The following is a 24,900-nucleotide window of genomic DNA, read 5'->3' as shown; positions in this document are numbered from 1 at the left end:
GGTTCAAATTTCGGCCCTGTCGATTTTCTTCCAAAAAGAACTGGCTTCAGTGCCTGAAGTCCAGACGTTTGTCAAAGGGGTACTGCATATACAGCCTCCTTTTGTGCCCCCGGTGGCACCTTGGGATCTCAATGTGGTTTTGGGGTTCCTAAAATCACATTGGTTTGAACCACTCACCACTGTGGAATTAAAATATCTCACATGGAAGGTGGTAATGCTGTTAGCCCTGGCTTCAGCCAGGCGTGTCTCAGAATTGGCGGCTTTATCTTATAAAAGCCCTTACCTGATTTTTCACACGGATAGGGCAGAATTGAGGACTCGTCCTCAATTTCTCCCAAAGGTGGTTTCAGCGTTTCCCGTGAACCAGCCTATTGTGGTGCCTGCGGCTACTAGGGACTTGGAGGACTCCAAGTTACTGGACGTAGTCAGGGCCCTGAAAATATATATTTCCAGGACGGCTGGAGTCAGGAAATCTGACTCGCTGTTTATCCTGTATGCACCCAACAAGCTGGGTGCTCCTGCTTCTAAGCAGACGATTGCTCGTTGGATTTGTAGTACAATTCAGCTTGCACATTCTGTGGCAGGCCTGCCACAGCCAAAATCTGTAAAAGCCCATTCCACAAGGAAGGTGGGCTCATCTTGGGCGGCTGCCCGAGGGGTCTCGGCTTTACAACTTTGCCGAGCAGCTACTTGGTCAGGGGCAAACACGTTTGCTAAATTCTACAAATTTGATACCCTGGCTGAGGAGGACCTGGAGTTCTCTCATTCGGTGCTGCAGAGTCATCCGCACTCTCCCGCCCGTTTGGGAGCTTTGGTATAATCCCCATGGTCCTTACGGAGTCCCAGCATCCACTTAGGACGTTAGAGAAAATAAGAATTTACTTACCGATAATTCTATTTCTCATAGTCCGTAGTGGATGCTGGGCGCCCATCCCAAGTGCGGATTGTCTGCAATACTTGTATATAGTTATTGTTACAAAATTCGGGTTATTATTGTTGTGAGCCATCTTTTCAGAGGCTCCTTCGTTTATCGTACTGTTAACTGGGTTCAGATCACAGGTTGTACGGTGTGATTGGTGTGGCTGGTATGAGTCTTACCCGGGATTCCAGATCCTTCCTTATTATGTACGCTCGTCCGGGCACAGTATCCTAACTGAGGCTTGGAGGAGGGTCATAGGGGGAGGAGCCAGTGCACACCAGCTAGTTCAAGCTTTTACTTTTGTGCCCAGTCTCCTGCGGAGCCGCTATTCCCCATGGTCCTTACGGAGTCCCAGCATCCACTACGGACTATGAGAAATAGAATTATCGGTAAGTAAATTCTTATTTGCAGTGTTTTATATTACACTTTAGATTCTAGTTCAGGCTCCACTGTAAAATCTGTATTATATATGTTAGCTGTTGGTGTTTACTCTAGCTTTTATATATTTACTATATGCTGGGTGTAATTCTGTCAATCCTTATTCTATGTGTATTTTTATTACTTGTTTATACAACATGAGTTTAGTGTCCTTATTACTTATGTTTACACCAATGTGCATAATACTTCTGTGTATCTGTAATTGCACACTGTATTCAATCTTCCGTGTCTGTTCATGCAGTTAGCTTAGGAATGATAGTATATTCACACAAAAATGAGCCCTAATTACCAAAGACTACCAGCTATGTGCTGGAGTACAGGGAGACTGTGGTAGGAATGACTCCTGGAGTACTAATTTGCCAGCCAAGGTAATCCCAAAATATAGTATGGGGTACGTAACATCCCTATTCCATTACACGAAAATTCCTCAACTGTAAATACATAAACAAGTGATGTGCATCTACATACATGTGCAGCTTTTCTACGTCCCTATTGAAATGAATAGGCCATTAGTATTATTATCATCCTTTATTTATATGGCACTACAAGGGATCTGCAGCGCCCAGTTACAGAGGACATAAATAAGCAAAATAAGAAGACGGTGACTTATACAGCTATAGACAATATAGGACAAGTGCAGGGTATATAAACATACAGATGTGGCCATGCTCATTGTGAATAATACAGATTTTCTCTTTACACTTTGATATATAAATTCTGTGCACATTTTCGTCACAATCGCGTAATCAGTCTTAAATTTATTGTGTCCCAATGTTTTTGTTGTTTTTTTGTAATGAGGGAGGCCAGGTTATTTGCCTGGATCTTTGCATATAGTCACGATTAGTGTTGGTCCTTTATATTGATAAAATACAGCTACCCAATCTGTAATTCTGGATTACCTATAATATAAGACAAGGTGAGGTAAAAAATGATCACCAATGGGGATGCTAATGTATATGAAACCAAAGACTGTAATTAATAGGTGTTTTTTAATTAATAAATCTAAGTGGTAATGATCACATAGTATGCCATAAAAATTGATAAGGACTAAATATCTAGCAGATGCCACAGCAGTGTTACTTTCACCATGAAATAGAACAGTCACCTTGTACGAGAAGAGTTAATAAACCAGAGTTAAAGTCCAATCCAGTAGTGATATTGGGGTCTATTCATGAAGCAGTGAAACGAGTGGAGAAGTGAGCCAGTGGGGAAGTTGCACATGGCAACCAATCAGTTGCTCCGTACAATTGTATAGTATGCAAATTATAAATGTTACTTCAATGCTGATTGGTTGCCATGGGCAACTTCTCCACTGGCTCACTTTTTCCACACTTTTCACTGCTTCATAAATAGATCCCATTTTTTGTGCACACCGTCTCACCTAGTATGTAGATAGTGATAAATGCTGAATGATTCAGCTTGCAGCTCTAGGTGTAAAAGAATGGAGTCCCCCCGGTGCTGCTCCTGGGTTTCTATGCCATACACCTGTGTGGAGATTTCTTAATAAGTTATAGAATTATTAATTACAGTCTTAGGTTTTATATGTATATTGGCACCCCCATTGGCGACCTTTTTTTATTAATACTTGCCAGAGGTGGCGATACTGGTTTTGATTGATTATACAGTGATGCGTCCTTTTCCACCCTCATGGTTTTTTGTTTTCCTTTCAGGCTTCGGCTCGCCACCATTGTGTGTATCTAGTCTCCCTCCATTCTTCTTGCTTCCTTCAAGTTGGTGGAGATCCTCGTTGGTTGGAAGGCCTTTGTTATGCCCCTCTCAAACTGCGCAGGCTGAATGATTTGAATAAGATCCTTGCTCATAGACCGTGGCTTATTACAAAAGAACACATTGAGGTGAGAGACCACGCAGGATTAGACAAACTAGCTAGTACAGACTTAACTTTAGTTGTCCTTTACATCATTCAATGGCCTATCCTGTCTGCGTTGTTAAACACCTTGATGCAGGCAAATCGCTGTATATTTGTCACCAGCACATGTTAGACATGCTATGGTGTTCTCACAGAGCCATCAAACAGGTGGTTGTCTTATGGAATATGGTAACTGATCTCTAATGGTTCCGGTATGAATGGTCGACCATGTTATGGTCGACATTCATTAGGTCGACCACTATTGGTCGACATGGACACATGGTTGACACATGAAATGGTCGACGTGAGTTTTTTTACTTTTTTTTTTTTGTCGTTTTTTGCGTAAAGTGACTGGGAACCCCAATTAGTGCACCGCGTCCCCTCGCATGGCTCGCTTCGCTCGCCATGCTTCGGGCATGGTGCCTTCGCTTCGCTCGGCACAGATTACCGTTCCAATCGTATTCCACGTGGATCGTTAAGTATGGAAAAGTTCCCCAAAAGAAAAAAAAAAAGTTAAACTCATGTCGACCATTTCATGTGTCGACCATGTGTCCATGTCGACCATGTCAATGTCGACCAATAGTGGTCGTCCTAATGACTGTCGACCATAACATGGTCGACCATGTGAACGGATAACCTATTTAATCGGGTAGTGTTTGCACTATTGGATGCATGAGGGTGTGATGGTTGTCTTGTTTTCTTTCCAGTCACTCCTGACATCACGTGGGGGTCACTTCTGGTCTCTTGCTGAGCTCATCCAAGCCCTTGTTTTGCTTACCCACTTCCATGCATTTTCCTCATTTATTCTTGGCTGTGGCATCTACCTCCCAGAGGGACAGGGCACTGAGCGTCCCCCGTCTCCTGATGTCCCCAATAATGAGGTGGGTACGCAGAATTTGTCACAAATGTTTGTATGAAATATCTCCTTTACTTTTATTACTTGCTGTTTTTAAATTGCTCAAAGGTGTTTTGCTGTTAGATTGAATGCTAAGCATTTCATACTAGCACATTCTGTGGAGCTGAGTAATTGTCTCTGTTGGCTATGAAAAATAAAATGTATGCCTTATTTTTGTACTCAGGGGGCCAGCACTCCACAAGAGGCAGAGCGTGTCTTGGCCCAAATGAAGAAACTGGATGAGGAAGGGCAGGAGATGAGTCAGGAAGAAATGGAGACAAGATTTGAACGGGAGAAGAGAGAGAGTGTACTTGTGACTTCCAATGGTATGCTAGGCCTATTTGTTACTTAAATTGCATGTGCATATAGTGTTGTACAAATCACACTTTTGCAAAGCAAAATAAGTCCAGTATAATCTATGCTTCATAGGTGATATGGCTCAGTCTGTTCACTCTCCTGGTATTCTCTGCTTCCTGGAGGACCCTGATTTTGGCTACATTGATTTTACTCGAAGGGGGGAGCAGGCTCCTCCCACGTTTCGTGCTCATGTAAGTACAGTGGTATGGAAGTCTCTTGGAGGCGAGTATATCCTATAATTGCACCTAAGTGGAACTAAGACCATTCGTTATATAGATTTAGGAAATTGCCTGTCTTTCTAATTACAAACCTTTTTTTTTTTTTGCGTAATCTATTTAAACTGTTTTACGTTCAATATTGTTTACCATATTTAAATTTAGCCATTTTAGTAACTTGGTATACTCATTGTTTTATCAATCATAGCCCTTTTCATTCTATATTAGCCCTCTTCTAACATTATTTTAGAGATCTTTGACACATTTACATACATTGTAGCCTGATTTGTGCATCATAACTACATTTCCGAAGTCACTGGTTTGCTAAACACTAAAGGTTAAATGGTCATCCATTTATGAGTATATGTTCATTTTAACTGTAAAAAAAGGTAATTATGATCATTAAACCACTTTTTTTTTTTTTTTTTTTTTTAACCTGTTTTCAGTTGTGACATTTATGAGCTGGTATACAGCTAAATCCATACCACAATTTTATTATAATTCTGTCATAAGATGTATTAATAAACCTGTTTCTTTCAAAATCATGTCATCGTACAGGGTTAGGCAACCAGTGGAACTACACACCCCAGCATGCTTTGACACAGTTTTGCTGTTGGAACAAGCTTGGATGTGTAGTGACACAGCTGCTGTAGTACTACATTTTGCTTACACCTGTCTTATTATATCCCTCTAAGGCTTATTACTTTGGTGTTAGTCTATATATGACTGTTTTTGTTTTTAGGACTACACATGGGAAGATCATGGTTACTCACTACTACATAGGTTGTACCCAGAAGTTGGTCAGCTCCTGGATGACAAGTTCCAAGTAGCTTACAACTTGACATATCACACCATTGCCTCACATCAGGACATAGATACTTTCAAACTGCGGAGAGCCATCTGGAACTATATACAATGTATTTATGGAATTCGGTAAGGAGGCTGAATACATGACGTTTTAAAATCCTGGGGTTCAGTGTTACTCTTTTTTTTTTCTTTTTTTTTTTTCCCTCTTCCACCATCCTTTCTCTAGGATTTTACTGCTGTGGTACCATTCCTTACTCCATGCAGTTGGCTCTGTGTAATATTTTCCTTGGATGGGGGAGGGGAGGGAACCAACCCCTTCTGCTGGGACCCTTAAATTTGCATTTTCCTAAGGGAGTCTCCTTCTGGAGGCTTAATACTCTTTGTTGGAGCAGACTGGAGTGGCCTCCAATCTCCGTGCAGCCTGGCAAGGATTTAAAAAAAAAAAAAACCTATTGAGGTTTCTCCTCCTTTGGTTTGGGGTACATTTAAAGTGTTTGAGACCCTGATTTCTAAGGTGGCCCAGATCAAAAAAATCTTCATAAACAGCAGGTCGAATTGCAGAGATGATACCAGTTCTGGAGAGGTATGCAATTAGTCTCCTCTCAGCCGACGGTTAAATGGCTGGTGTTCATAAAGAACTGTTTGCTTTCTTTTTTTTTTGCTTTATAAATACAAATGTAGGCTTTTGATCACTGCTCATGATTATTATATTCAGGCAGACATGGCTAGCAAATTATGATGCTGTTGGGGCTTTTGTACTATACTTCTGTTGGTGCAGTGTATTCTGACTATTGTGCTGGAGTTTACGCTTCCCAAGATCACTATTCAGATGATTTAGCTAAGTGTCTGGAATTGATCACCGTTCCAACCCTGTCTGTGTCTAGTAAACATTACCTGGACAATATCTCCCTTGAGGCGGTGAAGGAAGCCATCAAATAATTTCCATTTGGCAAGGTGTCTGGAGTAAATGGCTTCCCTGTTGAACTTGATAAGACTTATTTAGGTTTTTTGTCCACAAAATAGAAGTTTTTAAGGCTTTCCTTGCTGTTGGCTCCTTGCATTCTTCTATGGAGGAGGCGATGATAGTTGGACTACCAAAACCTTGAAAGTATCTGATGTAACCGTAATCATACCACCCAATATATCTTATGTGAAAACTTTAAATCATTTGGTAGCTATTTGTGTGAATAGGGTCATAATAGAAATAATACAGATAGATGAATGCTGGGGAAGTCAACCTCGACAAATCTTTGTAGGCTACATACTTATTTACAGCTTCCTCATTTGGCCTAGGATGATGGGAGGTTGTGGTTGTGTTCTTTGATGCAGATAAGGCGTTCAACTTGGTCAAATGGCCATTATTGTGGGTGGTACTTTTCTAAATTTGAGGTGGGTGATCGTTCCGTAGCCTTGAGCCATCTTTTGTACTCTTGTCTAGATGCAGGGGCCCGTGTGGATTGCTTTGATTTGTCACAGGTTCCTTTACCTTAGGTATGGACACTAAGAAGGGCTATCCATTGTTGCCCTCATTGTTTTCTGTTTTGCCATACAATACAACACTTTGATACTCTAGAACAGGCATTTCCAAACTAGGGGTAGATGTATGACACAGTGGAGAAGTGAGCCAGTGGAGATGTTGCCCATGGCAACAAATAAGCTGCTACATATAATTTTATAGAATGCCCTTGATAAATGTTACTTCAAATGTCATTGGTTGCCAAGGGCAACTTCTCCACTGTCCCACTTCTCCACTCTTTTCATGGTTTCATACATCTCCCCCTGAGTCTTCAAGGCACACTAACAGTGGAGGTTTTAGTGATATTCAGGCTTTAGCACAGATGGGTAAATCACTATGGGGTATATTCAATCCAGATTCGACCTATTCAATCAAGCACGTGGATCGGCGGAATAGCCACGTATCCACGTGCTTTTGTCGGAAACGCGGCAAATCCAACAGGTTTTGGCCCAGTTTCTGACAATCTCAATCCGGCTTTTAAAAAAAGACGGATTAAGGAGAAGACAGGGAGCGGGGACATGTGGAGAGGAGATGGAGTAGGGACGGGTGAGGATGAGCTGAGAGGAGGAGATGGGTTGTGACGAAGCAGGTCATAGCACCAGGGGAGAGCAGGAACCCCGCAGCTGTAGCAGGAGGATGGGGCGCAGCCACTCACGGCAGTGTCCACCCGGCCGCTTGCTGGAGCTGGGTGGACGCTGAAGTGAGGTCTGACAGCGGTGCCCCATCCTCCTGCTACACTGCTGCAGCCGCAGGTTTCCTGCTCTCCCCACTGTGATGACCTGCTACTGGGAGGGCGCCTGTCTGTGTCCTTTCAGACCCTGTCAATACGACTTTAAAAAAGTCGGATTGGCATTGTCTGGAACGGACAAAACCTGTCGGATTTGGCCGTTCATTGAATGGAGCTTTGTCTGATACTTTCCGACGATGCTTGTCGGAAACGATCCGACTTGAATTGAATTTAACCCTATAACTGATCTACTAATTATCACCTATGCTCAAGCATGGATATCACTAAAATCTGGACTGTTAGGTTTCTTTGAGGACCTAGGTTGGGAATGTTTTTAGCATCTGCTGGAAAATTTTCAGTATTTTTGTACATTTAAATGGACATTGGGATTTGAATGGCAACCGTCTTCACAATAAAGTCTATGCAAGACTTTCTTTAATGTCCATTTAAATGGACAAGGGGTCATAAAGGGTTAAAGCGAAGTCTCAAATCTAGCAGAAACTTCCCCTATCCACATCTAAGGTATGGTGAATTTTGTGAAAATGATTATCCAACCCAAACTACTCTATGTATTACAGCACTCTCCAGTTTACTTTCCACTATTTTACTCCGTCATAGCAAGGTGTATGACCTTTTGTTTGGGGTCATAAATCTGCCGTATTTTATGTAAAACTCTGTGCAGACCCTGAGTAAAGGATGGTGGTGGGTGCTTCCAGACATGGGGTTATATTAGTTGGCTGTCCAGCTGAGGCATCTCCTGGAATGTGTCTCAGAACTGATGAGGTTATCAGTCTATTAGTGTATGTAGCTGTAACTCAACTTTTTTCTGTATTCCTATATTAGGTATGATGATTATGACTACGGTGAGGTGAATCCGCTGTTGGAGCGAAGCTTGAAGGTTTTTATGAAAACTGTCACTTGTCATCCAGAAAGAATTACACGCCAGTTGTATAATGAATTCTGGAGGCAATTCAAGCACTCAGAAAAGGTATATTAGAAGAGGATAACATACAGAGAAGTGAAGATGTATTCTTCCTATCCATATTATTGAATTGTACTTATTTAAGTGATATGTCAGGGAGTATACGTACTGTGTCACGGTGACAGAATGCATTCATTGCAGTCAAGGTTAGTAAATGATCACTGCATTTCTTTCAGGTTTGTCTTCCTCCCCCTTAAACACATGCACTACCAATTTCTCTAATGTCCTAAGTGGATGCTGGGGACTCCGTAAGGACCATGGGGAATAGCGGCTCCGCAGGAGACTGGGCACATCTAAAGAAAGCTTTAGGACTATCTGGTGTGCACTGGCTCCTCCCCCTATGACCCTCCTCCAAGCCTCAGTTAGATCTTTGTGCCCGAACGAGAAGGGTGCACACTAGGGGCTCTCCTGAGCTTCTTAGTGAAAGTTTTAGTTTAGGTTTTTTTATTTTCAGTGAGACCTGCTGGCAACAGGCTCACTGCATCGAGGGACTAAGGGGAGAAGAAGCGAACTCACCTGCGTGCAGAGTGGATTGGGCTTCTTAGGCTACTGGACATTAGCTCCAGAGGGACGATCACAGGCCCAGCCTGGATGGGTCCCAGAGCCGCGCCGCCGGCCCCCTTACAGAGCCAGAAGGCAGAAGAGGTCCGGAAAATCGGCGGCAGAAGACGTCCTGTCTTCAACAAGGTAGCGCACAGCACTGCAGCTGTGCGCCATTGCTCTCAGCACACTTCACACTCCGGTCACTGAGGGTGCAGGGCGCTGGGGGGGGGGCGCCCTGAGACGCAATAAAAAAAAAACACCTTGGATGGCAAAAAATGCATCACATATAGCTCCTGGGCTATATGGATGCATTTAACCCCTGCCAGAATACATAGTAAACGGGAGATAAGGCCGCCGAAAAGGGGGCGGAGCCTATCTCCTCAGCACACTGGCGCCATTTTCCCTCACAGCTCCGTTGGAGGGAAGCTCCCTGTCTCTCCCCTGCAGTCACTACACTACAGAAAGGGTTAAAAAAGAGAGGGGGGGCACTAATTACGCGCAGTATTAAAAGATACAGCAGCTATAAGGGGAACAACACTTATATAAGGTTATCCCTGTATATATATATAGCGCTCTGGTGTGTGCTGGCAAACTCTCCCTCTGTCTCCCCAAAGGGCTAGTGGGGTCCTGTCCTCTATCAGAGCATTCCCTGTGTGTGTGCTGTATGTCGGTACGTTTGTGTCGACATGTATGAGGAGAAAAATGATGTGGAGATGGAGCATTGCCTGTAATAGTGATGTCACCCCCTAGGGGGTCGACACCTGAGTGGATGAACTGTTGGAAGGAATTACATGACAGTGTCAGCTCTGTATAAAAGACAGTGGTTGACATGAGACAGACGGCTACTCAGCTTGTGCCTGTCCAGACGTCTCATAGGCCGTCAGGGGCTCTAAAGCGCCCGTTACCTCAGATGGCAGATATAGACGCCGACACGGATACTGACTCCAGTGTCGACGGTGAAGAGACAAATGTGACTTCCAGTAGGGCCACACGTTACATGATTGAGGCAATGAAAAATGTTTTACACATTTCTGATAATACGAGTACCACCAAAAAGGGGTATTATGTTCGGTGAGGAAAAACTACCTGTAGTTTTCCTGAATCTGAGAAATTAAATGAGGTGTGTGATGATGCGTGGTTTTCCCCCGATAACAACTGATAATTTCTAAAATGTTATTGGTATTATATCCTTTCCCGCCAGAGGTTAGGGTGCGTTGGGAAACACCCCCTAGGGTGGATAAAGCGCTCACACGCTTGTAAGGGCTCTACCCTCTCCTGAGATGGCCGCCCTTAAGGATCCTGCTGATAGAAAGCAGGAGGGTATCCTAAAATGTATTTACACACATACTGGTGTTATACTGCGACCAGCAATCGCCTCAGCCTGGATGTGCAGTGCTGGGTTGGCGTGGTCGGATTCCCTGACTGAAAATATTGATACCCTAGATAGGGACAGTATATTTTTGCCTATAGAGCATTTAAAAGATGCATTTCTATATATGCGTGATGCACAGCGGAATATTTGCCGACTGGCATCAAGTCTAAGTGCGTTGTCCATTTCTACCAGTAGAGGGTTATGGACACGTCAGTGGTCAGGTGATGCGTATTCCAAACGGCATTTGGAAGTATTGCCTTATTAAAGGGAGGAGTTATTTGGGGTCGGTCTTTCAGACCTGGTGGCCACGGCAACAGCTGGGAAATCCACGTTTGTACCCTAGGTCGCCTCTCAACATGAGAAGACGCCGTATTATCAGGCGCAGTCTTTTCGTGGACAAGCGGGCAAAAGGTTCCTCATTTCTGCCCCGTGACAGAGGGAGAGGAAAAAGGCTGCAGAAATCAGCCAGTTCCCAGGAACAGAAACCCTCTCCCGCCTCTGCCAAGCCCTCAGTATGACGCTGGGGCTTTACAAGCAGAATCAGGCACGGTGGGGGGCCCGTCTCAATGAATTTCAGCGCGCAGTGGGCTCACTCGCAAGTAGACCCCTGGATCCTTCAGGTGATATCTCAGGGGTACAAATTAGAATTCGAGACGTCTCCCCCTCGCCGTTTCCTAAAGTAGGCTTTACCGATGTCTCCTTCTGACAGGGAGACTGTTTTGGAAGCCATTCACAAGCTGTATTCCCAGCAGGTGATAACAAGGTACCCCTCCTGCAACAGGGAACGGGGTATTATTCCACACTGTTGTGGTACCGAAGCCGGACGGCTCGGTGAGACCGATTCTAAATCTAAAATCTTTGAACACTTACATACAGAGGTTCAAATTCAAGATTGAGTCACTCAGAGCAGTGATTGCGAACCTGGAAGAAGGGGACTACATGATGTCTCGGGACATCAAGGATGCTTACCTTCATGTCAAAATTTACCCTTCTCATCAAGGGTACCTCAGGTTTATGGTACAGAACGGTCACTATCAGTTCAGACGCTGCCGTATGGATGGTCCACGGCACCCCAGGTCTTTACCAAGGTAATGGCCGAAATGATGATATTCCTTCGAAGGAAGGGAATTTTAGTTATCCTTTACTTGGACGATTCCCTGATAAGGGTAAGATCCAGGGAACAGTTGGAGGTCGGTGTAGCACTATCTCAGGTAGTGTTGCGGCAGCACGATTGGATTCTCAATATTCCAAAATCGCAGCTGGTTCCGACGACTTGTCTTCTGATCCTAGGGATGATCCTGGACACAGTCCAGAAAAAGGTTTTTCTCCCGGAGGAAAAAGCCAGGGAGTTATCCGAGCTAGTCAGGAACCTCCTAAAACCGAGCCTAGTCTCAGTGCATCAATGCACAAGGGTTCTGGGAAAAATGGTGGCTTCCTACGAAGCAATCCCATTCGGCAGATTCCACGCAAGAACTTTCCAGTGGGACCTGCTGGACAAATGGTCCGGGTCGCATCTTCAGATGCATCAGCGGATAACCCTGTCACCAAGGACAAGGGTGTCCCTCCTGTGGTGGTTGCAGAGTGCTCATCTTCTAGAGGGCCGCAGATTCGGCATTCAGGACTGGGTCCTGGTGACCACGGATGCCAGCCTGCGAGGCTGGGGAGCAGTCACACAGGGAAGGAATATCCAGGGCTTATGGTCAAGTCTGGAGACATCACTTCACATAAATATCCTGAAGCTAAGGGCCATTTACAATGCTCTAAGCTTAGCAAGACCTCTGCTTCAAGGTCAGCCGGTGTTGATCCAGTCGGACAACATCACGGCAGTCACCCACGTAAACAGACAGGGTGGCACAAGAAGCAGGAGGGCAATGGCAGAAGCTGCAAGGATTCTTCGCTGGGCGGAAAATCATGTGATAGCACTGTCAGCAGTATTCATTCCGGGAGTGGACAACTGGGAAGCAGACTTCCTCAGCACGACCTCCACCCGGGAGAGTGGGGACTTCACCCAGAAGTCTTCCACATGATTATAAACCGTTGGGAAAAACTCGACAGGTATTGCGCCAGGTCAAGGGACCCTCAGGCAATAGCTGTAGACGCTCTGGTAACACCGTGGGTGTACCAGTCAGTGTATGTGTTCCCTCCTCTGCCTCTCATACCCAAGGTACTGAGATTGATAAGATGGAGAGGAGTAAGCACTATATTCGTGGCTCCGGATTGTCCAAGAAGGACTTGGTAACCGGAACTTCAAGAGATGCTCACGGAGGATCCGTGGCCTCTACCTCTAAGAAGGGACCTGCTCCAGCAAGGACCCTGTCTGTTCCAAGACTTACCGCGGCTGCGTTTGACGGCATGGCGGTTGAACGCCGGATCCTGAAGGAAAAAAGGCATTCCGGATGAAGTCATCCCTATCCTGATCAAAGCCAGGAAGGATGTAACCGCAAAACATTATCACCGCATTTGGCGAAAATATGTTGCGTGGTGCAAGGCCAGTAAGGCCCGACGGAGGAAATTCAACTGGGTCGATTCCTACATTTCCTGCAAATAGGAGTGTCTATGGGCCTAACAAAGCTAAATATTTATCTTATTAAAAACACGTTAAAGGTTAAAGAACACAGTACGCAATTGGCGCAAAAAGTACCGCAAGGGTACTCCCTTAACTATACCTTAAGGAATGTACTTATACTGTAAACCTCTGTGTAGTGGTAGAGTGTAAATGCAACACAGTATAACCTTATTACCTCAAAAGCTGTTCGAGCGTCACCGACGCTCTGAGATTACTTAATACTATAAGAAATACACAGATACCGTGCTCAGGGTCCAACGCCTAAATATATATTTTCTCTATCGTCCTAGTGGATGCTGGGGTTCCTGAAAGGACCATGGGGAATAGCGGCTCCGCAGGAGACAGGGCACAAAAAGTAAAGCTTTTCCAGATCAGGTGGTGTGCACTGGCTCCTCCCCCTATGACCCTCCTCCAGACTCCAGTTAGATTTTTGTGCCCGGCCGAGAAGGGTGCAATTCTAGGTGGCTCTCATAAAGAGCTGCTTAGAGAAAGTTTAGCTTAGGTTTTTTATTTTACAGTGATTCCTGCTGGCAACAGGATCACTGCAACGAGGGACAGAGGGGAGAAGAAGTGAACTCACCTGCGTGCAGGATGGATTGGCTTCTTGGCTACTGGACATCAGCTCCAGAGGGACGATCACAGGTACAGCCTGGATGGTCACCGGAGCCGCGCCGCCGGCCCCCTTGCAGATGCTGAAGTAAGAAGAGGTCCAGAATCGGCGGCTGAAGACTCCTGCAGTCTTCTAAAGGTAGCGCACAGCACTGCAGCTGTGCGCCATTTTCCTCTCAGCACACTTCACACGCAGTCACTGAGGGTGCAGGGCGCTGGGGGGGGGCGCCCTGGGAGGCAAATGTAAACCTATATAAAGGCTAAAAATACCTCACATATAGCCCCCAGAGGCTATATGGAGATATTTAACCCCTGCCTGTATTCACAAAATAGCGGGAGACGAGCCCGCCGAAAAAGGGGCGGGGCCTATCTCCTCAGCACACGGCGCCATTTCCTCTCACAGCTCCGCTGGTCAGGACGGCTCCCAGGTCTCTCCCCTGCACTGCACTACAGAAACAGGGTAAAACAGAGAGGGGGGGCAAATTTAATGGCAATATCTTGATATATATAAAGCAGCTATAAGGGAGCACTTATTATAAGGCTATCCCTGTCATATATAGCGCTTTTTGGTGTGTGCTGGCAGACTCTCCCTCTGTCTCCCCAAAGGGCTAGTGGGTCCTGTCTTCGTTTAGAGCATTCCCTGTGTGTCTGCTGTGTGTCGGTACGTGTGTGTCGACATGTATGAGGACGATATTGGTGTGGAGGCGGAGCAATTGCCAAATATGGGGATGTCACCTCCTAGGGGGTCGACACCAGAATGGATGCCTTTATTTATGGAATTACGGGATAGTGTCAACACGCTAAAGCAGTCGTTTGACGACATGAGGCGGCCGGACAATCAATTAGTGCCTGTCCAGGCGCCTCAAACACCGTCAGGGGCTGTAAAACGCCCTTTGCCTCAGTCGGTCGACACAGACCCAGACACAGGCACTGATTCCAGTGGTGACGAATCAACCGTATTTTCCAGTAGGGCCACACGTTATATGATTTTGGCAATGAAGGAGGCGTTACATTTAGCTGATACTACAGGTACCACTAAACAGGGTATTATGTGGGGTGTGAAAAAACTACCTATAGTTTTTCCTGAATCAGAAGAATTAAATGACGTGTGTGATGAAGCGTGGGTTGCCCCTGATAAAAAGCTGATAATTTCAAAGAAATTATTGGCATTATACCCTTTCCCGCCAGAGGTTAGGGAGCGCTGGGAAACACCTCCTAGGGTGGACAAGGCGCTAACACGCTTATCAAAACAAGTGGCGTTACCTTCTCCTGAGACGGCCGCACTTAAAGATCCATCAGATAGGAGGATGGAAAATTATCCAAAAAAGTATATACACACATGCAGGTGTTATACTACGACCAGCTATAGCGACTGCCTGGATGTGCAGTGCTGGGGTAGTTTGGTCAGAGTCCCTGATTGAAAATATTGATACCCTGGACAGGGACAATATTTTACTGTCGTTGGAACAAATAAAGGATGCATTTCTTTATATGCGTGATGCACAGAGGGATATCTGCACACTGGCATCACGGGTAAGTGCTATGTCCATTTCGGCCAGAAGAGCTTTATGGACGCGACAGTGGACAGGCGATGCGGATTCAAAACGGCATATGGAAGTTTTGCCGTATAAAGGGGAGGAGTTATTTGGAGTCGGTCTATCAGATTTGGTGGCCACGGCTACAGCCGGGAAATCCACCTTTCTACCTCAAGTCACTCCCCAACAGAAAAAGGCACCGACTTTTCAACCGCAGCCCTTTCGTTCCTTTAAAAATAAGAGAGCAAAGGGCTATTCATATCTGCCACGAGGCAGAGGTCGAGGGAAGAAACAGCAACAGGCAGCTCCTTCCCAGGAACAGAAGCCCTCCCCGGCTTCTACAAAAGCCTCAGCATGACGCTGGGGCTTCTCAAGCAGACTCGGGGACGGTGGGAGGTCGTCTCAAAAATTACAGCGCGCAGTGGGCTCACTCGCAGGTAGATCCCTGGATCCTGCAGATAATATCTCAGGGGTACAGGTTGGAATTAGAGACAGATCCACCTCGCCGTTTCCTGAAGTCTGCTTTACCAACGTCCCCTTCCGAAAGGGAGACGGTTTTGGAAGCCATTCACAAGCTGTACTCTCAGCAGGTGATAGTCAAGGTACCTCTTCTACAACAAGGGAAGGGGTATTATTCCACTCTATTTGTGGTACCGAAGCCGGATGGCTCGGTAAGGCCTATTCTAAATCTGAAGTCCTTGAACCTGTACATAAAGAAGTTCAAGTTCAAGATGGAGTCACTCAGAGCAGTGATAGCGAACCTGGAAGAAGGGGACTTTATGGTATCCTTGGACATCAAGGATGCGTATCTCCACGTTCCAATTTACCCCTCACACCAGGGGTACCTCAGGTTCGTTGTACAAAACTGTCACTATCAGTTTCAGACGCTGCCGTTTGGTTTGTCCACGGCACCTCGGGTCTTTACAAAGGTAATGGCCGAGATGATGATTCTTCTTCGAAGAAAAGGCGTATTATCCCATACTTGGACGATCTCCTAATAAGGGCAAGGTCCAGAGAACAGCTAGAGATGGGATTAGCAATATCTCAAGAGGTGCTAAAGCAGCACGGATGGATTCTGAATATTCCAAAATCCCAATTAATGCCGACAACTCGTCTGCTGTTCCTAGGGATGATTCTGGACACGGTTCAGAAAAAGGTTTTTCTTCCCGAGGAAAAAGCCAAGGAGTTATCCGACCTGGTCAGGAATCTCCTAAAACCAGGAAAGGTGTCTGTACATCAATGCACGCATCTTCAGATGCACCTGCGGATAACCCTGTCTCCAAGGACAAGGGTATCTCTTCTGTGGTGGTTGCAGAGGGCTCGTCTATTGGAGGGCCGCAGATTCGGCATACAGGATTGGATCCTGGTGACCACGGACGCCAGCCTGAGAGGCTGGGGAGCAGTCACACAAGGAAGAAACTTCCAGGGAGTGTGGTCGAGCCTGGAAAAGTCTCTTCACATAAACATTCTGGAACTAAGAGCAATCTACAATGCTCTAAGCCAGGCGGAACCTCTGCTTCAAGGAAGACCGGTGTTGATCCAGTCGGACAACATCACGGCAGTCGCCCATGTAAACAGACAGGGCGGCACAAGAAGCAGGAGTGCAATGGCAGAAGCTGCCAGGATCCTTCGCTGGGCGGAGAATCACGTGATAGCACTGTCAGCAGTGTTCATCCCGGGAGTGGACAACTGGGAAGCAGACTTCCTCAGCAGACACGATCTTCACCCGGGAGAGTGGGGACTTCATCCAGAAGTTTTCCACATGCTAATAAACCGTTGGGAAAGACCAATGGTGGACATGATGGCGTCTCGCCTCAACAAAAAACTGGACAGGTATTGCGCCAGGTCGAGAGATCCGCAGGCAATAGCTGTGGACGCGCTGGTAACACCTTGGGTGTACCAGTCGGTGTATGTGTTTCCTCCTCTGCCTCTCATACCAAAGGTATTGAGAATCATACGGCAAAGCGGAGTAAGAACGATACTAGTGGCTCCGGATTGGCCAAGAAGGTCTTGGTACCCGGAACTTCAAGAGATGGTCACGGACGATCCGTGGCCTCTACCTCTAAGACAGGACCTGCTTCAGCAGGGACCGTGTCTATTCCAAGACTTACCGCGGCTGCGTTTGACGGCATGGCGGTTGAACGCCAGATCCTAAAAGGAAAAGGCATTCCAGAAGAAGTCATTCCTACCTTGATTAAGGCAAGAAAGGAAGTCACCGCGAAGCATTATCACCGCATTTGGCGGAAATATGTTGCGTGGTGCGAGGATCGGAGTGCTCCGACGGAGGAATTTCAACTGGGTCGTTTCCTACATTTCCTGCAATCAGGATTGTCTATGGGTCTCAAATTGGGATCTATTAAGGTTCAAATTTCGGCCCTGTCAATATTCTTCCAAAAAGAATTGGCCTCAGTTCCTGAGGTCCAGACTTTTGTCAAAGGAGTACTGCATATACAGCCTCCTGTGGCACCGTGGGATCTAAATGTAGTTTTAGATTTCCTCAAATCCCATTGGTTTGAACCACTAAAAAATGTGGATTTGAAATATCTCACATGGAAAGTGACTGTTACTGGCCCTGGCGTCCGCCAGGAGAGTATCTGAACTGGCGGCTTTATCTTATAAAAGCCCTTATTTAATTTTCCATTCGGATAGGGCAGAGCTGCGGACGCGTCCGCATTTTCTCCCTAAGGTGGTATCAGCGTTTCACCTGAACCAGCCTATTGTAGTGCCTGCGGCTACAAGCGACTTGGAGGACTCCAAGTTGTTGGACGTTGTCAGAGCTTTAAAAATATACATTTCAAGGACGGCTGGAGTCAGAAAATCTGACTCGCTGTTTATACTGTGTGCACCCAACAAGTTGGGTGCGCCTGCTTCTAAGCAGTCGATTGCTCGTTGGATTTGTAACACAATTCAACTTGCACATTCTGTGGCAGGCCTGCCACAGCCTAAATCTGTTAAGGCCCATTCCACAAGGAAGGTGGGCTCATCTTGGGCGGCTGCCCGAGGGGTCTCGGCATTACAACTCTGCCGAGCAGCTACGTGGTCAGGGGAGAACACGTTTGTAAAATTCTACAAATTTGATACCCTGGCAAAGGAGGACCTGGAGTTCTCTCATTCGGTGCTGCAGAGTCATCCGCACTCTCCCGCCCGTTTGGGAGCTTTGGTATAATCCCCATGGTCCTTTCAGGAACCCCAGCATCCACTAGGACGATAGAGAAAATAAGAATTTACTTACCGATAATTCTATTTCTCGGAGTCCGTAGTGGATGCTGGGCGCCCATCCCAAGTGCGGATTATCTGCAATACTTGTACATAGTTATTGTTAACTAATTCGGGTTATTGTTTAGGGAGCCATCTTTCAGAGGCTCTTCTGTTATCATACTGTTAACTGGGTTTAGATCACAAGTTGTACGGTGTGATTGGTGTGGCTGGTATGAGTCTTACCCGGGATTCAAAATCCTCCCTTATTGTGTACGCTCGTCCGGGCACAGTACCTAACTGGAGTCTGGAGGAGGGTCATAGGGGGAGGAGCCAGTGCACACCACCTGATCTGGAAAAGCTTTACTTTTTGTGCCCTGTCTCCTGCGGAGCCGCTATTCCCCATGGTCCTTTCAGGAACCCCAGCATCCACTACGGACTCCGAGAAATAGAATTATCGGTAAGTAAATTCTTATTATGAATGATATACTTGCAAAAGAATTTAACACAATACAAGCCATACACTACAATATAACATAGACTACCTAACCAGATAACTACACGGGAAATACAATACAATACAATTACGTTTAAGGGAAAATAAGAGGGGAAGAGGAGAAGGGAGAGAGAGAAAGAAATGGCTCACAATAACAAGAAGACAAATATGATTGCAGAGAAAGCTTACACATGTGAGGAACAATCGCTGCGCAGTCAGTCAATGCTGAGAATCTTTGTTTAGAAAGTACTTGAGCTTACCCATGCTGCCTGTCCCTATATACACGACACCCAGCAACACAATTGTCCCTACAATGCCGCATGGGGCAGAAGCTAGACTCCATTTTGGGAAAACTCCACTTGATTCCAAAGACTACACCACATGGCTGAAAGGGGGAGGGGAAAATACCCGGCAGCAGCCATTTTAGATTTGCAGGTCCAAACACATGGCACTCTCTACTACACCACAATCACATAGCAGAAAACACAAGACTCCATTTTATTCCAAAATGTCCAAGCCTCAAAACAATGCATATGTTCTGATTTTACAATTCCAAACAATCTAAATCACTTTTCACAATGTAATCCAACTTCCTAGAACCATCTTATAATTTTACATTCCAAACAACTTCAGTATCTCAATAACCAGAGCATATTCATCACAAGACCAGATCACAATGTAATTAACACAAACGTAACTGCATGGTGGTATTTATGATTAACAAGATATATAGTATAACTAACCAGCACAATCTATTTTAAATCTCCATTAGGCAAACAAATACCACAAATACTATGCTACAGATTGTATACTGTTCCAATTCATCACAGACTTCACAGAGTATCCACAAACACCCAACAATCACACAACTGCCCAAACCTCGTTAACCTTAAGCCATTTGTATTTCCAAACTAACTAATCTATGCCAACCATTCTACAACTACATTGCTACAAACACATATTTAAAACTATTCTATGCCAATCAGCCATGAGATATTGAGATGATACTTAGTCTTTTCTAAGGAGCCCGGTGATGATCCAGCCATGCTTGCTGTGTGCTTTGTTCTGAGTGTAGCTACATTACATCTGTTCTCTGAGGCCACACCTGACCACTACCTTCCTGTTTGACCAGTACCTGGGGGAGGGGTCTTTCTTTCTTTGTATATGCTGATCAGGTTCAGCCCTGAAAACTTAGTAAAAGGTTGTCTTGAGCATCCATTGTTCTAACAATGTGATCTTAGCTTTTATACATATAATCATATCTATCTGCTGCAATGTCCCACAACTTCACAACCAGCATCAAACTAACCCACACATCATTCTGCTTGCTTCAATACCAAACATGATGGGCACATCTGGTTCTGTTCAAATGATACGTATTCATGACATCAATTCATCAGCCAATTCTAAATCTCCATGATGTCTGGTGCTTGACATTATTATAACCATGTACTGTATGAAACAAGCGCCGAATCCATCTCCGTGCCATGTCCGAGCAAATGCGTGTGTTTCCATATATTGCTGTGCTCGCTGCGCATATTTGCAAGTATAGCGACTTAAATGTGTGTGTGGTTTGAATGTTCTCTCTATGTAATATTTTTGACTTTGACAGGCCTGAAATTGGGGTCCATTAAGGTTCAAATTTCGGCCCTGTCAATTTTCTTCCAAAAAGAACTAGCTTCAGTCCCTGAAGTTCAGACGTTTGTAAAAGGGGTACTGCATATACAGCCTCCTTTTGTGCCTTCAGTGGCACTTTGGGATCTCAATGTAGTTTTTGGGTTCCAAAAGTCACATTGGTTTGAACCACTTAAATCTGTGGAGTTAAAATATCTCACATGGAAAGTGGTCATGCTGTTGGCCCTGGCCTGGGCCAGGCGCGTGTCAGAATTGGCGGCTTTATCCTGTAAAAGCCCTTATCTGATTTTCCATTCGGACAGGGCGGAATTGAGGACTCGTCCTCAGTTTCTCCCTAAGGTGGTTTCAGCGTTTCACCTGAACCAACCTATTGTGGTGCCTGCGGCTACTAGGGACTTGGAGGACTCCAAGTTGCTAGACGTTGTCAGGGCCCTGAAAATACATGTTTCCAGGACGGCTGGAGTCGGGAAAACCGACTCGCTGTTTATCCTGTATGCACCCAACAAGCTGGGTGCTCCTGCTTCTAAGCAGACTATTGCTCGTTGGATTTGTAGTACAATTCAGCTTGCACATTCGGTGGCAGGCCTGCCACAGCCAAAAATCTGTAAATGCCCACTCCACAAGGAAGGTGGGCTCATCTTGGGCGGCTGCCCGAGGGGTCTCGGCTTTACAACTTTGTCGAGCAGCTACTTGGTCAGGAGCAAATACGTTTGTAAAATTCTACAAAATTGATACCCTGGCTGAGGAGGACCTGGAGTTCTCTCATTTGGTGCTGCAGAGTCATCCGCACTCTCCTGCCCGTTTGGGAGCTTTGGTATAATCCCCATGGTCCTTACGGAGTCCCCAGCATCCACTTAGGACGTTAGAGAAAATAAGAATTTACTTACCGATAATTCTATTTCTCGTAGTCCGTAGTGGATGCTGGGCGCCCATCCCAAGTGCGGATTGTCTGCAATACTGGTACATAGTTATTGTTACCAAAAAATCGGGTTATTGCTGTAGTGAGCTATCTTTTCTAGAGGCTCCTCTGTTATCATGCTGGTAACTGGGTTCAGATCACAAGTTGTACGGTGTGATTGGTGTGGCTGGCATGAGTCTTACCCGGGATTCAAGATCCTTCCTTATTGTGTACGCTCGTCCGGGCACAGTATCCTAACTGAGGCTTGGAGGAGGGTCATAGGGGGAGGAGCCAGTGCACACCAGATAGTCCTAAAGCTTTCTTTAGATGTGCCCAGTCTCCTGCGGAGCCGCTATTCCCCATGGTCCTTACGGAGTCCCCAGCATCCACTACGGACTACGAGAAATAGAATTATCGGTAAGTAAATTCTTATTTTCCCACAGTCCCCTTAAGTATCAGATGGCGGACAGTAAGGCTTGAGAACCTCCTACAGCAATTACACCTCGTGGCTCCATTGAAATTGTGCAGTCATAATTACTTTTCCCTGTTCTAATAACCAGAAAGGCAGACTTTTCTAGCCCGTGTACAGAGTTTTCCAGACCAGTATGTAGCCTCCTTATTGGTATAAGGCAGTAATTGCCGAACAGGACTGAAGCTGCACACAAATGTGGTTAGATATATAGGGACAAGCCCCTGTAGTTTTTTTCTTCTTCCCCCAGTATACTTTATCTGGTACTAGTTTCTTCGTTGGTCTCCCTCTTGACTAATACTAATGAAAATGTCTGGTTTGAGTTACAAGACATTTTACTTTTTAGTTAATTGCTATTAAATAAGCCTTCTGTGTTCTCCCCAGGATCAATTTCTCGGGCAGTCCATCCAGCTTTTTTTCTCGGGCCATCTGATTGGTGTCAAAGTGCATCCGGCACTTTGACACCAATCAGATGGCTTCACGGCTAAAAAATCTCAAGTCAATAGCACGTGCCATTGCTAACCTAGAAATAGGGCACTATTTGCTGAGCTCTGTGGTCACATAAAACCAACGCTGGTTGCACTCGTCGGACTACTCTCTCGGGGGGGGGGGGGGAGGAGAGCTGTCTGAAGGGGTCTGCCTCTTATAATGGTTGAGATATTTGACTGTCTGTTGCACTTCACTTATTTACTGTCAGTCATTGATCTCCCTCCTCAGACTTTAAAAGGAATGGCACCTTGCAGAGAGGGTAGACGGTCTGTGTTTATTGCTGGAGACAGTTATACCTGTTCAGTGAACAAAATCGGCAAGATAAATGATTTTTTATTATTGCGTGGTATTACACTGCTCCCGACTGGCAAAATTTTCTGGGACAAATACTGCCCTAGACCACAAAAACAAAATGTGTATTCAATGGGCAGAATTCAAATGTTTTTCCACCGGCAGCCACTACATGGCGCCTAAACTGAGCTATTCAATTGTAGCTCCGTTCAGGCATGATGGCTGCTGGTGTCTGCATTTCAGTTCGCACGTCCCCGGAGTGGCGAGCTGAAATACATGAAATGTGACCCGTTTGGGTGCCCAAACAGCACTTTTTATGATCACGCCCAGCTCTTTTGGGTTTAGCTGCTTTATGCGGTTAAACCTGACCCTTGTGGGCGCAATCAATGCCGGAAAAAACCCAATTGAATTGCGTGCTGCGGTCTACCGTCACTTTAGATGGGAGATCGGAGGCAAAAAAAAATTGAATAACGCCCTACGAGTTACATTTTCTGTACAAATCAATTGAATGAGGATGTGGTATATATTATACTTTAAAGGTGTGTGTGTGTATGCTTGGGGATATGTAAATAGATTTGTCAGCTGGTGCCTCTACTTTAATTTACCCATCTTTCCATCAGGTACACTTGAACTTGCTGCTGCTGGAAGCTAAACTGCAAGCTGCTCTGCTGTATGGTCTAAGGGCAATCACCCGCTATATGACGTGAGCCAAATGAAATGGAATCCTGCCAATTAAGGCCATATAAACCCCGTCATTGCTGTATGTCTAATGCATATTTGCACAACCTATGGGACCACTTGTGCTGAAAGTTCTCTTCAAGTATAAGGAGTGTTCTTCTGTTCGGATCTAAATGTTTGCACAGTTCTATACCCGATTCCATGAGGGTGATCTTACTGTTTAAAAGAATGTGCTGCTTAGTATGATACTGTGTACTTTTTACAGTTGCAGAATTTCTGTATATACACAAGTGTCTAACTTTGTTTACATGCTGCACAGCTTTATAGCTATTGCTATTAATGAGTATTGCACAGTGCAAAGTAAATAAGGATGCATTGTGGTTATTTTTTATATAAAGCCTCATGGTCTACATGGATGCAAAACATCTCAAGGCTTGCTTACATGTTGCACTAATAAGATGTTTAATTTATGGTCAGATGGAATTGGCTCCAGCTTGGTTATCCACTGTAAGCCAGAACGCATACTGAGGAAGATGTGCCTCCACGTGGAGCATATTTGTGTCTGTGTTGATTTGAAACTTGTTTGCGTGGCATATGTTTCACACACTACCTTTCACTGATTAGTGAGTATTTGCAGATTCTGTAAGGCATGCACACTTCTAACAGTGTATGTTTTATAACCAAATGTTATTTTTTGCTAAGATTTTGCTGATTTTTCTCTTTTCTCCTGAAGTGAGATTTAGAAGCTCTCTTCCAAGCTGCTAAGTGCAGTATTTAAAGTTTTACAAGGTTATTAAGCTAGACAATATATATAGTGACTCTTCTACCTCTGATTAAAAGGCACATGCATAGACATTTTATACTGTGAATGTTTTCCTCAGGGTCCTAGAACTGTGATTGAATATCGTGCAGGGTCAGAGGGGTGGGCAGAACCCCCCTCACTACTACTTTTTTATCTTCATTTCTGAAAGCTTGTTACAGCTTTAATTTTGAATGTGTAATAAAGATTTTGATATGTTCTACCTGTTGGAGTTTTCACTGAGTCCGTAGCCTGTTGATTACAACCCAATTTTTTACCATAATTCATCACTATTTAATAGTATTCTACAGTACCTTTGAAAAAAGTATATCCGAAGATACTCTTTCCATCCAGTAATATCCTTCTCTAAACAGAAGGTAAAGTGCTGAGTTGAAGACCGCTATGGTCTCTTGGTAAGATCTCCTATACATGTTGCCTCCCACGGAAATGTATTTACCGGAATATATAAAATAAAACAAAGGACATGAACACCAGAGCACTGCTGAGGGGATCAGTACGAAATCCCGCTGGATGGCATCCCGGCGGTCGAAATACCGACACCGGAATCCCGACAGGGGTGGCAAGTGGGAACCACTGTGGGC

The 24,900-nt window shown here is 45.2% G+C and overlaps 1 protein-coding gene across 1 annotated transcript in view; it reads left to right on the top strand.

The window, feature by feature from the left end:
- Positions 1 to 24,521, top strand: part of SESN2 (sestrin 2) — a 36,848-nt gene extending 12,327 nt beyond the window's left edge. Inside the window, exons 4-10 of the mRNA XM_063954687.1 lie at positions 3,028 to 3,210; positions 3,932 to 4,105; positions 4,304 to 4,445; positions 4,549 to 4,667; positions 5,434 to 5,624; positions 8,585 to 8,729; positions 23,442 to 24,521. Of these exons, the coding sequence (XP_063810757.1) occupies positions 3,028 to 3,210; positions 3,932 to 4,105; positions 4,304 to 4,445; positions 4,549 to 4,667; positions 5,434 to 5,624; positions 8,585 to 8,729; positions 23,442 to 23,528 (1,041 nt within the window). The 3' untranslated portion in view covers positions 23,529 to 24,521. The remainder of the gene's footprint in view (positions 1 to 3,027; positions 3,211 to 3,931; positions 4,106 to 4,303; positions 4,446 to 4,548; positions 4,668 to 5,433; positions 5,625 to 8,584; positions 8,730 to 23,441) is intronic.
- Positions 24,522 to 24,900: the final 379 nt, after the last annotated feature.

Source organism: Pseudophryne corroboree, chromosome 2 (genome assembly GCF_028390025.1).
Source record: "Pseudophryne corroboree isolate aPseCor3 chromosome 2, aPseCor3.hap2, whole genome shotgun sequence".
Lineage (NCBI taxonomy): Eukaryota > Metazoa > Chordata > Amphibia > Anura > Myobatrachidae > Pseudophryne > Pseudophryne corroboree.
This window is presented reverse-complemented; position numbering and strand designations above follow the sequence as displayed.